Genomic DNA, 14,422 nt, shown 5'->3' with positions numbered 1-14,422 from the left:
AGGAATGTAATTTTAAACTCCCATTTTCTAAGAATATCACTTTACATTTCTGTACTGGTAGTTTAAGTTGCAGAAATCTGTATTTATTTTACAGAAAATACCAGTGCATTCTCTACATGCCATGACTATCCCCTCCTGAGAACTGATACATCTCATACCCAAATACATGTTCCCAACCTTACTATCAGTGCTATAAAGAATGAAGAATACTTCAATAGGCAGGGTCATGAGCTTCAGACTACTCTGAATTTTTCTTTATGTTTCATAATTTAAAAAACATAGTCTCCAAGTTTTCATGTAAAATCTGTGGCAGCTATTTTTGCCATCTTTCCATCCAGTTTTAACCTTTTAAGTTCCATGCAAATACATGGCCATTTTGAGAAGTTTTTAAATTGTAAACTTCAGCTTAGGTGTTTGCAAAATGCAGGAAATGCAATTAAGATCTGTAAAATGTTAGTGATACTCTTACATGAGGAGTATGATACATTCAAAATATTACAAGATACCTTTTATTCAAAAATGGAATAGTGCTGTTCTGAGGATTACCAGTGCACTAGGTGTTGCTTTTTCTTGATAGCTTGGAATCAGTGGGTTTGGAATATGTCATAGATGAAAATGGGCAATAGGAAAACATTTCCATTGCCCAGAAGCTCACTGTTTCCATGGTGCCACCCAGCCTGGTAGAGCTGCCTTCAGCACACTGCCCAGTGTGGGTCCCACCACAGAGGGCACCTGAACCTTCTTCCTCCTGTCTTTGGGCTGGCTGTGACACTTTCTCCTCCTGGAAGGCTTTGCCCCTACTTGGACTTGCTGGCACACTGGTGTGTCTCACTCCAGGATGAAGTCAGAGCAAAGCCAGGGCAGCTGTCTCTTTGGGGAACTCAGAAGTGTTCTTGGGTTAAGTTAAGGGAAAGAAACCCCAAAACCCTAAGCAAAAGAAAGAAACACAAAACATTCTATGAATGTTCCCTGCAGATCTGGTGTAACACCGCCCAAGAACTCAAGAATATTTTAAGACTTCCCATTCCTTTAAGCATGTATTTTTCTCCAGCCTGGTGGACAAATTTACACTTTCTGTCTTCAGGGAGATCTGCAAATGAAGCAAACACACTCAGGCTCCAGAAGAGTTATTCCTTGCTTTATAAACATACAGCCCTGCACAAAGCACTAAAACATCTGTGCATGTTCTCCTGCAATACATCACCCAAGAATACTCTAAAGAGCCTAGGACTTCTGTTTCAGTATATAATTACTTCTCTACTTCTTCAGGAATACCATTCTTGTATATAATTCCTTTTTTATTTTTTTCCCCCTCTCCGTTCACTTTTCTCCCATCTGGAATGCACACATTTGTTTGTAACTTCCCTGGTCCATTTCTCTCAAGTTGCATAGGAGCCTTAGAGTTTATGTCCAGCTTACAGGTCCTGGGAGCACTTTCCAAGTCCTCATTTGTACCTGAAGCCTGGCTATAAGCTGACCCTTAACTTGAATAGACCACAAAGGGTGTTCTTCCTGCTCCAAACTGAGGAGCAAGCCCACATACTGTGGCCAGACAGGAGCCATTCCCTCTTGCAGCACACAGATGCTATGTCCTTTATTTTAGTTTGTCCAGTTTTTCCACCTTCTCAATTTTAGTACCTCTGAGGGACTGGAGAAAACTAATTTAACTTGCCATCTGCTTTGGCTCTTTTCATTTTTTAAGCAGTCTGGCTGGACTTTTATGTACCATAAAGCAACATTTTCATTCATGCAAATACATGTACCTTAATTTATTAAATTATTTAAGTGAGCATGGAGGATATTTATGTAAGTTAATAGAAACTAGATAACATACGAATTTCAGGACACATAAATTAAAGTTTGTATAACCTTGAGGAAGAGACTCTGTTTCACTAGGACTTTAAATACTGGGGATACCTGTAGCAAATTAAGATCAGTTAACTTACATCAGGAGAAGGACAGTCACATTAAACTGAAATGTGTGTCTTAGGTCATACATGAATATTTTTATATTTTCTTGTTTTGCCAAACAGTTGTGCACTTTGACATTGCAATAGGGCAGAATGCCAGCCAGGAAGTTTTCTGTCCATCAGAGATAATTGGTCTCATTTTTGCAATTTTGTATTTGCCTAGAGAAATGAGATATCATTTATACACTATAAATTTTGTGTTCCGTGGCTGTTGTGTGCAAACCTGATGCTGATGTCATGTAGACTGCAAGTCTTCTGACATGACTCTTTTAGCTATTAAAAAAACACCTCTGTTTTAAGATACTAGGTAGTAATTCTACATGGCAAGTAATGTTTGTCTTTTTTCTTGTGTAAAGGAAGTAGCACTCTGAATGACAGTGTAGATGAAAGAGTTCCTCCATATATTGCATATGAAAGATCTGTGCTTAAGACTGTTAAGTAGGTACTGTAGAAAGAGTTCAAACACAGCTCTTCCTGCAAAATTCTCCTGAATTTTCCAGTATGCAACGTCATTAAATTCACTAAAAATAAGGTGCCCTTAGGCCTGGTAAGAGCAATTGCTTCTTAATTAGGCTCCTGGGAAAGGAGCTTGGTTTTATAGGAAGTCACTTCTTTTGAAAAATGAGCTTTACAAGAAGAACAGAGTTCTGAACTTTGTAGGTGGATGCCTGTAATCCATCCCTTCTCACATGGGAGGAGTTTTCCTGAGGTATTCCCAAAAGCAGAATGTCATGTCATAGAAGTGTTGCAAAGTTACCTTGAAACTTGGGCACAAGATTTCACTGCCTAGGAACTGATTTTGAAAACATTAGAGACAGAAGCTAAGAGAGTGAAACACTAAGTAGAAACTGAAGGGCATTCTTTGAAAACAAGTGTGTTCTCAGATCCTGTCTTGAAAACTTTATAACCCTTTCCAAAGCAGAAAGATTTTGTAATATAGCAGAGATTTGGAAATGTATAGAGAGTGCATTACTGCTGATTAATATTGTTAAGCTTCAACAGTGTTGCAAAATTCAACTGTTTCAAAGCTTTGCTGACACATCTTTGCAGTCGAAAAAACTTGGAGAAAATTTCAAAATGTAAACAGAATTGGGCCTTAATTTGTATTAACAGCAAAAAACCAGACAGGTTTTGTTTAATTTGAATAAGGACAGTATTCACTCTTTGCCATGTACACAGAAATATGGATCCTAGACCTACCTCAGGATCAAGAATACCTAGGCCAAGCTCAGAGGAGGCTTTTCTGAACTGCACTTATACCACCTCCAGAGAAGGAGCACACACACTTAATGTCTCAGAGAAATAACCTTTTCTTGTTTCCCTCCAGCATGTTAATTTATTATTTCTTTCCTTAGAATCTGTGGTTTAGATTAAGCGACTTCTTCAAGTCTTTGTACCATAAGCTGCCTAAAATACTTCACATCTGCTCTCCCTCTGCCTAGTGATTAATAACATCCCCTGAGCTGCATGCCAAGATATGCAAGGCAGGATCCAGGAGTTTCTGAGCTGAGCAGCTGTTTTTCTTTTTTTTTTTTTTTTTTTGTTGCTGTTGTGTTGATGTGGTGTTGTAGCAGTAGCAGGCAGCACACTCACACAGCCCCTGTCCTGGCTCAGGGCACTTGGTGGGAGCAGGAATGTGCCCACTCTGGGGCACTTTCAAAGGCACAGAGCTCCCCTAGAGTCTTCTGAGAGGCTCACAAACATCCTGTGGCCCACATAAACCTGTTTTTCAGGCACTGCCCAGAAGAGCAAGCTGATGACAGCATGGGGTCTTGCATGTCCAATGACAGTCTGGGCATGGATTCAGGCAGTTCAGCAAAGATACACACATTTGCATCCTGCTGTACCAAATGGGAAAAAGAGAGGTTTACAGAATTCAGGATGGAATGTGTCATGCCTTGAAAATTCTTTTTTCCCTTCAGTTACTATAGGAAGAGTACAGATGAGTAGATTGGATTGAAGCTTCATTTCTGTGTGACTGATGCTTGATAATGTGAGTTCCATCATGAATGAGAATGTTGTGAGGTTATTACTGATCTGCAGAGGTACTGTGAGAACAGCTTGGGTAGAAGGAAGTATGGGAGATGTCAGTGAGATCCTGAGGTAGAATATGGATATCAAATCAATTGTTCCTGTGATGAGTGCTGAGATTGCTGACTGAAAACTAAAACGGAGAGAATCTCCCTTTTCTTCAGTCTTTGTCCCATACCAGTTAGAAACCAGTCTGTTTGCTGCTGGTCTGGAAGTCATGGGCAGGAATAATGAAGCCCAAATGATAAGTCTGAAGCACCATGTTGCATATACAACAGCTTTTTCCTTATTCTTCTGTACAACTTAGGGCAGAAAACAGATGAAAGAAAAGACCTTTGGGAGATACTAAAAACTTCAAAGGTTTCCTTCACAGTTATACTTGCAAAAATTTCATCTTAAGGCTGGATTTCACTGTATTCTTTTAGAGGGAAGACATTTCAGCTTTCATAAAAGAAATACATAATTTTGAGGTACTGTGTAGTTCAGTATTGCAGATGGTATGAAATATGGATAAATAGGATAATGAATATTTTGTGAAAGCACAGGTCTTTGTAGTTCCTGTTAATTTCCAGAGCCGTGCACATTCACATCCTGAATTTTGGCCTCATGCTGGGATGAAACTTGAAAAACCATCCCCTTTAACATTTCTGTGCTACCATGGAAATGCAGCCTGGGTGTGCAGGGAACTAAGATGTGTTCCAGTAAGTCTAGGCTGAGGAGTATGTATAGAACTTAGTCTGACTTTGCTCCTTAATAAATGAAATCCAGGTCTTCAAATCAAAATTAATATGCTAGAAGGCATTTATTTTGTTGAGAATCACTTAAGGTTCAGACCTCCAATAAATGCTGTTCTGGATTAGTCTTGAAGACTGGAAAGTGTAGAAAATTTTTCCACTGGTTCATCTGACAATCTAGAGATCAGTTTTTCTAAAGGCTTTTTTGATTTCACAGAACTTGCCATGTCCTTCTTTTAAAATTGACCTGCCTCTGTGACCTTCCAGGTTCAATCTGCCCTTCTGCCTCTTCACATAGTCTTATTAATTCTTTCTTTTCTACAGTTAGAAAGAGGTGAAAATATACTACTTTTAGCAGAGAGTTAATAATTTAGACTTATCCTCACAGTCAACAGAGGAAAGTTTGATTTTAGAGGGCAAGTGTGAATTTTTTTAAGTGTGAGATTTGTTTTTTTCTGAAGGAGGTTCTTAGCACAGGTCAGATGAATGCAAGGGCTCCCATTCAGTTCATTAGTTATGAATTGAGAGTGAATGACTCATATTTAAATTGCTCTATTAGACATATTTCTGGTTAGGTGAACTGAATCTCACCTGTGTAGATTGCAGTTGTAAGATGCAGCTACAGCTGAAATATTCCTTCTTCTCTGCTAATGTCATCTACTTTTCTTGTGTTTTATAGTAATTTATTAATGTTATAGTTTGATGGCATGTTATGGCTAATGCACTGAGTGTATTTTAACTAGGCAAAATGAATTTTTACTGCATATTAATTTATCTCATACAATCAGCATCCACCCAAGTTATTTCTTCCTACTTTCTTTGATTTTTGTTATAGTGCCACTGGAGTAGCTTCCATCACCACTGAGCATGGATATGCTGTTGCCTCTCAAAAGGGTCCCTTCAGCAATTCAAGGCTTGACTTTCTAAATTACACAAATGAATGTGATGACTGTTGTCAAAACACCTCATCATTGCTCAATCTCATTGAAACAATTAGTAACATAATTAACAGCTATATTTGGGAACAGGGCATACCATATAGTTAAAGCTTGGATTACCTTAGAATTTGCCAAAATAGTGCATTATATTGGTCTGTGCTTGATAGTACTGAATGTGGCTGCTTGAAGAAGTACAAGATGCCTCATAAGCTACTTATGAAATGTCAGGCACATAGAGCAAGCTTCTTTCCAGCATTTTCATTTTGAGATTTACCCCCTAAAATAAAGATTATGTTCCTTATCCCCATATTTGCTGAAGCATCTGTGAAAATCTTCACTGTCTGCAGATGCTTGATTGCTTTAAAAAGCTTCTTTTTATCAGAGTAAGACCTTGTTGTCAGTAAGTTTCACAGGTTTCCCCATTTTCCAATCCATAAGGATGCTGATGTTGTTTGTGTCTCTTGCTCTTTCATTCTCCACTGCTGTGGAGAGCCCAGTTCTATCCCCTCAAGTGCCAAGAAACCATCTCTGCTCCAGTCTGGACAAGCTCAGCTCTCCTAGCCTGTGTTCCAGGTGCTCCAGCCCCCACCATCTTGCTGGCCCCATGGGTGTTGGATCCAGTTTATCCATCTCTGCCTTGCACTGAGGTTCCCCAAAATGCATGTGGTATCTGAGTCTGACAAGTGCTGAGTAGGGGGTGGTCGGCACTTCCCTGCTCTGTGCTCATACACCCAGACTGTCACTGGCTCTCTTAGTTCCCAGGACTCGCTCACTGCCCAGCAAGACCCCCAGGGTCCCTCTCAAAGAGCCTCTCTCCTGGAAGTTGGCTGTATCAGTCCCAGGGAAATTCTTTCCCAGGAACAGCACTTTGCACATGTCCTTGCTGAATTACATAAGCTTCCAATCCATCCTGCCTGTACATGTCACTCAGGATGGCAGCCCAGCCACAGAGCAAGTTGACAACTGACCTGTCTCCCCAGTTTGGTATCTACTCCAGGTTGATGCAGGTGCAAATAATGTTATTATCAGGAAACCTCCCCCACAGATTTTGTTATAGAAGACAGATATGTTTTACAATTCTACATTTTTTTTCATACTGTATTTTAAAAGGTGTTAACTGCTCAGTACACATTATATGCACTGAGAACCATGTGTCTGTATTTTGGTGGGAGAAGGTAAACATGTAGGCAAAAGGCAAAAGGAGAGGCAGGTTAAGATGGAGAATAATGCTCTTCAGTGCACTTAAAGAAAATGACCCATAAACAAACTAGAAAAGTTAGTTTTCTCAGAGAGAATAGTTAAGTGATGAACAGAAAAGCATTAAACTGCAATTAGCTAAACCATTACCCCTTTCCCTGCTCATTATTTCTGTTTTCTTCACTCTCAAGCTCTTTAGGAGGAAACTGATATAATTGCAAAAGATGTTTGTTACTATTCCAGTTTTATAAAACAAAGTTTTATAGTGTATCTCCCAGCAGTAGCATAGTTTCAGGCTATTGGCAGATTACTCATATGTGATAAGAAACAATTTAGTAATGATCTTCTCTTCAGCTAAATATAGCATATACACTTTGTACACTGTGTCTGTGAACAGGGTGTGGAGCATAGAGAAATTGTTTAATATTCCAAGTTTCCTTGCCAACTTAAAATTGCAGTGATTATGAACACATAGTTACTTAAGCAGAAATAAATATTTCTGGTGATTAAAACAGCAGAAAAGGGGGAGACCACAAGCAGGATTTGATGCATATGGAAACTCAATTCAACTGGAAGAAACATCTGTTACTCTAAAAAAAAGAAGGGTAAGAAATCAAGACATGGCTGAAGAATATCTAAGTCTGGTTATTCTATCTAAACTTTAGATATATACACTTATATAGGTTACCCATATGTCAGTGGAAAACACACAAAAAAATTGAGCAGCATAATCTATTTTTCCTCAAACATGACCCTTTTCTCAAGGAAGAGAAGCCTTGAACAAACATCAGTTATGCAGTTCTTACATATTTGCTTTCCAAAGTAATCCTATATTCTGGCCATCCCCGTGTAGCAGGAATATCTTGTAGTCCTTTATCCTGAACTGGAAGGCAGTTTCACTTCTTATTTCTGATTTATTTTGATAAAAACACTGTTGAGCAGGCTATAAGGGACAGTGACATAAATTATTTTAGGTTAAATAGGTCCTAAATATTATGAGTGAGATAATAAATATGTATGTGTCCCTGTGAGTGTTTTGGTGATGAAAACAGTAGTACACAAGTACCCTTCAGAGGAAGGTGAAGGATCTACAAAAGATATCTGTTAAAGGCAGGATTTCTTCTTGGAAAAAGACAGTAACTTTTGAATTTTCAGACCCATTTTTGGTATGTATTTAATTTTGATTGTAAACAAAGAAGCTGTATTGATATAATTTAACCCATTAAAACACACAGACTGCACTCGAACTCTTACATGAAAAAAATAGTAGTGAGTACTCCATTGTCATAGTTCTAATACAAATTATGTGTTAGGCTTTCACAGGAAACATGCTGAGAGAGGACTAAAACTAGAGCCAATTCTCCCTCCAGCTACTTCTTTCAATGTATTTAATATTTCTGATTGCAGTAGGAATTTCAGATTGAAATTGCCACAGAGTGACCCCTGCAATTATGTTATTTATGTTTATTTCCAAGCTGTGCTTTGAAAATGGTTCCAAGTAGCACTCATTAGACTGTTTGAATTCCTAAGTATTTTAGATGAAAAATCCTTAGCCTACCATTTCAGGTTTCACTTACAAAATGGTGTCTCTGCCCCATGTATGTCCCTCTGTGAAATGAAGTGTGACACTTCAGTTCCTTTGTTACTTCCAGAAGTTCTTTACTTAATAAATTTAGTGACTGGTGCATTCTCATGAATTTGGGGTGAAGGATACAAAGCAGGGATGTTACTTCAATGCACCACATTCTCCCTTAAAAACTGTCACTGAAACCACACCCAGATTTATATCCAAGGTACAACATTTGGCTAAAACTTCCAGTTTCTCAGTTTAATAATGAAAGACAGCACGAGATTTAGCTACTGGCAGTTGGAAGAGACCTGTTGGAGCTGCCCAGGGATCAGAATCTCTGTTAATCTCTGTTCTCTGGACACTAAAGTGTTGGAAAAATTACATTCTGACTTCTGTGCTACAAAATAGATCTGCAAATCAGATTCCATCTCAAATGGTTATGAATTAAGGATAAGTGACTGTAAGACAATTTCTATAGGTTTCACCTTCTGTAAAAATGACTGTTCACATCTGAAGGAGACAACAGTACCTACTGAGGTCTGACAGAAGCTGGGGATAAAGAAAATGACTTCTTGAAAGGAGAAGGTATTTGCTTCCTGCTGCAAGTTTCTGCATTGCCACTCTTCAGTATTCAGCAGTGTAGGGATAACTGTCTAGAAAGTTTTCCTGAGCTGCAGAGTACACACAACCACTTCAACTAATTATTAACTTTAATATGGGATTTGTTGAGGGCCTGACTGGAAAACATCTGGACAGTTCCAGTGGCTTGAGAGTCACAGAAGGCTTTAGAGGAGGCTTTTGTGTAGCAGTGTAAGTAGCTGCAGTATTTCCTGGATTCTTCATCTTTTTAAGAATAAAAATTCTATTATGTAGTTTCTAAAGATTGGTCTAATTTTGAAATCCAAGTTCAGATTGTCTTCTATGGTGCTGTGTATTAATTCCCAATTAATGAAAACTCCAGTGAACTAAGTTACACTATAGTAAGTGTATATCAGTGAAAAGGGATGAAAAGTTGGTAACAATAGGTCAGACAATCAGTGAGTACTAGAACAATTAGGAGCAATGAGAAACTATAATTTAATTAGCAAAAAAATATCCTAAGTCTTATTAACGGTATTATTAATGGTAAACTGTTGGTCATATGCAAAAAATGCTTTAATATTCAGAACAGAATATATTTAACTTTTATAAGGAAGCAGGATAAGGCATTCCAGTCTTAACAAGATTGAAAGCAAAATATCTTTTCCTGCATATGTATCTAGGAAGGATATAAAAATCCAATATATTACTACTAATGCACCTTAAAAGTTACATTACAAAGTCAAAAACTCAGAATCTAGTTTATCACATGGTAGAGATTTCCTCTGGAGTTTCATTGCTGTCTATCATCATCTTGAAGAGTATCAAATAGATCTGAGTGCAGCAATTTTTAGGTGCTTTGAGTAGTGCCTGCCTTTTCTTTTAATCCTATTGTCATTGAATATTTATGGAGTAGGTTGCTCCCTGGTGTGCACGGTTTCAGGATCTACCCAGAGGATACTTTGGAGCAAGCTGTAAGCAGTGCTTTGTATTTCCAGTCCAATTGCTGCTCCTCAGCTGAGACAAGAGAAATTCCCTTCTTCCCTGTGTGCATGTGACTCATTCAGCCTGCAGTTTTGAAGTGTGATGTATCACTCTTGTCACAGTCTCTATTTTGATGTCCTTATATACCCTGGTGAAGCTCAGCAAGTGAATGTTCTGCATCTGGGTCAGGGCAATCCCCAGTATTAATACAGACTGGTGGGTGAATGGATTGAGACCATCCCTCTGAAGAAGGCCTTGGGAATACTAGTAGATGAAAAATTAGACATGAGCCAGCAATTTGTACTTGCAGCCCAGACAGCCAGCCACACTCTGGGATGCATGAAAAAATATGTGGCCAGCAGGGGATTCCTGGGACTTTGTGCAGCCTGGTCTAGTGGAAAGTGTCTCTGTCCATGGCAGAGGAGTTCAAACTAGATTATCTTGAAATGTGCCAACCAAACCATTCCATGATTTTATGACTCCATACAAGTGGACCAAATGAAAATGCCATAAACAATCTGAATTACAAGAACTCCTGGAACTTTGGAAGATTTTTCAAATCTCATTTTGAAGAAGGAGAGAACCAAGTTGAAAGTTTGGTGGAGGTACTCACAGTGAAAATTTCAGCTTAAATACTTAGCTGGGGAAAATCCTAGAAGTGACTGAAGAAAGGGTTACAGTATGGTAAATCATTAGGCAGGCCTGTCAGTGCTATCACATCCAATTTAAACTACCAGGTCAGTCTGAGCAGTCACAGTCCTTCCTCTGGTTCTCCACTATTGCTGTCAGATGAGCTCCAGGGACAAGCATTTTAAAGAGTAATGGCATTATTATAATTTTTATTTTTATATAAAGGTAGTTACAAGGCAGCTTCAGTTCCATTTTTCTGGTAGTACAGTACATTCAGTGTGTGGAATTTAGCTGTTAAATTACAGCTATGGAAATTTCCAAGGGGGAAAAAGCTAACAAAAGTAAGTAATTTTGTCTGAACACTGCAGGAACAGTGTATGATTCCAGATCTATGCAACCAACTTTACTGGAAAAGTAATTCCAAAATTAGGTCATTCAACAAGGAGCAGAATTTGTATTTAATTTTTGTATTTGGCATCGTAGACTCAGCTTTTTCTGTAGTAACTCCTTTGGGTCTATTCCTACTGATGTTTATTCATGATTTTGGAGGATGACAATGGATTTCTGCTAATGCTCCCTTCCTTTAGTGCATTTTTAAACATCTGTTTCTTCCAAACTGTCTTTTTAACTTCTGATACTTTTTCTCACTGTGCTTGTTTATTTTTTTGCCCAGTTTCTACATTTTTCATCAGCCATTGCAACAACATTCTTGCCCATCCATTTATCTTAGGAAAAACGAACTCCTAAACTGCAGGGCATTGGTAGTGTCTGCTTCTTGTGGACAGACATCCTGAGAAGCAGAAAGCAGGCAGACAGCAGTATTGATTGCTCCTACATGTTTTGTTCTATATGCAAGTACCACTGGGAGCTTTCAAAGGTGTTGAAGGAGCTCTAATGGCTGTCTCAGCTCATGAGAAACCCTCAGCCCCTAATCTATATTTACATCCTCCTGCACAATCAGCCAGGAAGGTTAAGGGGGAAAACTTCACAGTGGGCTTGCAGCAGATGGAGTTTGGTGGTGGAAGTATTATTTGCCCATACTTCTGTTCTAGGTTCACCTCTGAGTACATTTACATGTAATGCTTAATTTTTCAGATCCTATTTGTATTGAGATACTATTTCCATTTTATCAAGATTGGGAATTAATCTGAGAAGATCCATGCCTACTACTTAGTAGCTTCTCTGCAGAGAGAAGAATCAGCTATATTTATTCTCTGAATAACTCCTTTCCCAGTGCTTGCTTTCTTCTCACCCTAGTTTTTGCTGGAGCATTTTCTGGCATTCCTGTAGTGTTGTGTGCAGGGTGAAAACCAGATTAGTTATGTCACAAAACCTAATCTAATCCTTGAGGTCTGCTTGGGCTCGTGTTAATGGGTTTTGTGCGAGAATGTTACAGATGTGTGAGCAAACAGACTGCAAAACAAGATGCTGTAAATAAAGCTGCAGACCTTGAGGGCTGCAGTGTTCCTCAGGCTGCCTTTACCCAAAGCCAGAGGGTTTCTGCAATCCCTTTTACTCCCACTTCTTCCTGGGGGCCAGCTCTTTTTAAAGCAAATCAGGATAAAAGAGCAGTAAGGCCTGCCTGAAGAGACCAGAGAGATCAGTCTGCTCTACTTCATGCCTGCAGGTAGGGAATGCACAGTAAGATAGCCTGCATGGTAGAGAGAGACATCAATTCTTACTTGAAAATAAGGGACAAAGGTGCAGTCAAAGGTCTGTAGCCATAGTTTCTATTCATAAATTATGCCAGGAAGAGCTACCCACTAATGAGAAATTAGACAGTCTTCACTATTTCTTATGGTGATGTTTTGCTTTTTTTAATTCTCTTCCTGATATAATTTTCTAGCATATCAAATACTAATTACGAATTATAATTACGCAGCGTTATTCTTGCCCAACAGCAAATTCAGCCAGGATAGTATGAAATGAAGCTGCAAACAATTTCATTTAGGAAAATGCAATTTTCTGTGTTACTGCTGTGGGAGAATGTTGTCATACCTCAGCTGATGCCATACAGTGTTCTAGACAATCTTTGGTTATAATGGTGGTAAAACACCACATGTGTCGGGTTTCGACTGCGCCTGTTTGCAGACTCAGGTAATGATGCTCTTTTGTCTAATTGCTTATTTATGGATGTTTTGCTGACATTTTCTGCAATGATTGCAGCCCTCATGGCAGGGCTCCCCCTCGTTATCACAGCCTAACCCTGGGTGTGTCTGGTTGCTGCAGGTGGAAACGATAGGTGATGCGTACTGCGTTGCAGCAGGGCTCCATAAGAAAAGCCTTAGTCATGCCAAAGCCATTGCCCTGATGGCACTGAAGATGATGGAGCTTTCAGAAGAGGTTCTTACTCCAGATGGAAGCCCTATTAAGGTAAGCCCTTCTCTCTTTATTCTCAGATAGTCGGTGGTACACTGACCTAATTCATTTCCTTGTGTTTTGTGCTAGAGAATTTATACTTGCATCTCTATATCTGCAGCTCTAATGGGCCAGAGGCCTCTTTTCCAAAACTGGTGTAAGCCTGCATTAAAGAAGAATCTGTAGACTGCCTGCTCCTTCTCACTGTTAATTTGCTTCCTTCCCATGCTATGCCATTTCCATCCCCTACTTTGGTGCTGGAGGTAGCAGGAGAGGGAAAACCAGATGCCCTTGTGTAACACTTTCTAGTTTTTCTGCTGTTCTGCTTCTTTTGGTCCTATACTAACATATTGAAAAAAAATAGGTTGGACTATGGATCTTGAGGAAAGTTATTTTAAAGCTTTTTTGTGAACATTCACTGAACACAAAATAAGCATTAAAAGACTGAAGATACCAGAAGACACAGCATTTTAAGTTTTGATGTAAAATTATTTCAAACAGATATTAATTTAATCCTACTAAAATATATATTTTTGATCAATTTTATTCGTTTTTCCAATAGCTATAGCAAATTAATATGTGCTAACTACACTGGTACTTGCTGGAAGAGTTGTCTTCCAAAGTGTCTTCATATTTGCACTATGTTTTCAGTCATTGCTGCAATTGTAGAGAAATTTTGAAGGTGTATGTTTTACTCTAAGACTCACCATTTGTTTTCATTACCACTCATTATTTTTCAGAAAATTCCTCTTATTTTCTATCTGCATAAGAAAACCTGTAGAAGAAGGACTATAAAGACATTGCAGAGGAAATGTGTATAAAATAAAATTCTGTCTATAACCAAATATTTTTAAATAGAGCTAACAAACTTTCTTTAGAATTCAGAAGAGAAAAGCCAGTTCATCATACTTAAACTGAAAGTAGAGGTACTGGGAAGCTCATCATCATTTCTTAATTGTTTTGTCTTCAGTTTTAGGTGTAATAGACTTCATGCAGGAGGGATGGTGATTTTGTAGAATGTTGTTGCCTCTGTACCCAACCTGGAAGTTGTGCTTAAAAATAAAGCTTATCTTTTCATAGAGGCACATTCTGGTTTGTTTTAAAGTTTATTAAGATTAGGATTTCTCTCATGTGGATATATTTACCCTGCAAACTATTTTAATAAGGAGTTTTGGATAAGTCTTCTTTACTTTGTCCTAGTTTAGGTGTCTACTCTAGGATGAGATGAATCATGCCCTAAAAATGTGTGCTTTTTCAGTTCCCTGTGAGGGAAATCTGTGGACTTAACCCAAATGTGGATGTCTATGCTGTGAGCTTCTACACTCTGTCACATGAGTCCTCCTACAAAAGGCAAGGAATGCATAGTTTTTCCTAGTGGTTATGTCAATGATCATCACAGTTAAAAACATATTCATTATTTCTAAATTCAAT

The 14,422-nt window shown here is 38.6% G+C and overlaps 1 protein-coding gene across 1 annotated transcript in view; it reads left to right on the top strand.

Moving 5' to 3' along the window:
- GUCY1A2 (guanylate cyclase 1 soluble subunit alpha 2) overlaps positions 1-14,422 on the top strand; it is a 147,631-nt gene that overhangs the window by 76,359 nt on the left and 56,850 nt on the right. The window contains exon 6 of the mRNA XM_056492279.1: positions 12,863-13,006. Coding sequence (XP_056348254.1) covers positions 12,863-13,006 — 144 coding nt within the window. The remainder of the gene's footprint in view (positions 1-12,862; positions 13,007-14,422) is intronic.

The sequence above is a fragment of the Oenanthe melanoleuca genome, chromosome 1 (assembly GCF_029582105.1).
Source record: "Oenanthe melanoleuca isolate GR-GAL-2019-014 chromosome 1, OMel1.0, whole genome shotgun sequence".
NCBI lineage: Eukaryota > Metazoa > Chordata > Aves > Passeriformes > Muscicapidae > Oenanthe > Oenanthe melanoleuca.
Note: the sequence above shows the minus strand (reverse complement) of the source record. Positions and strands in the feature narration are given on the sequence as shown.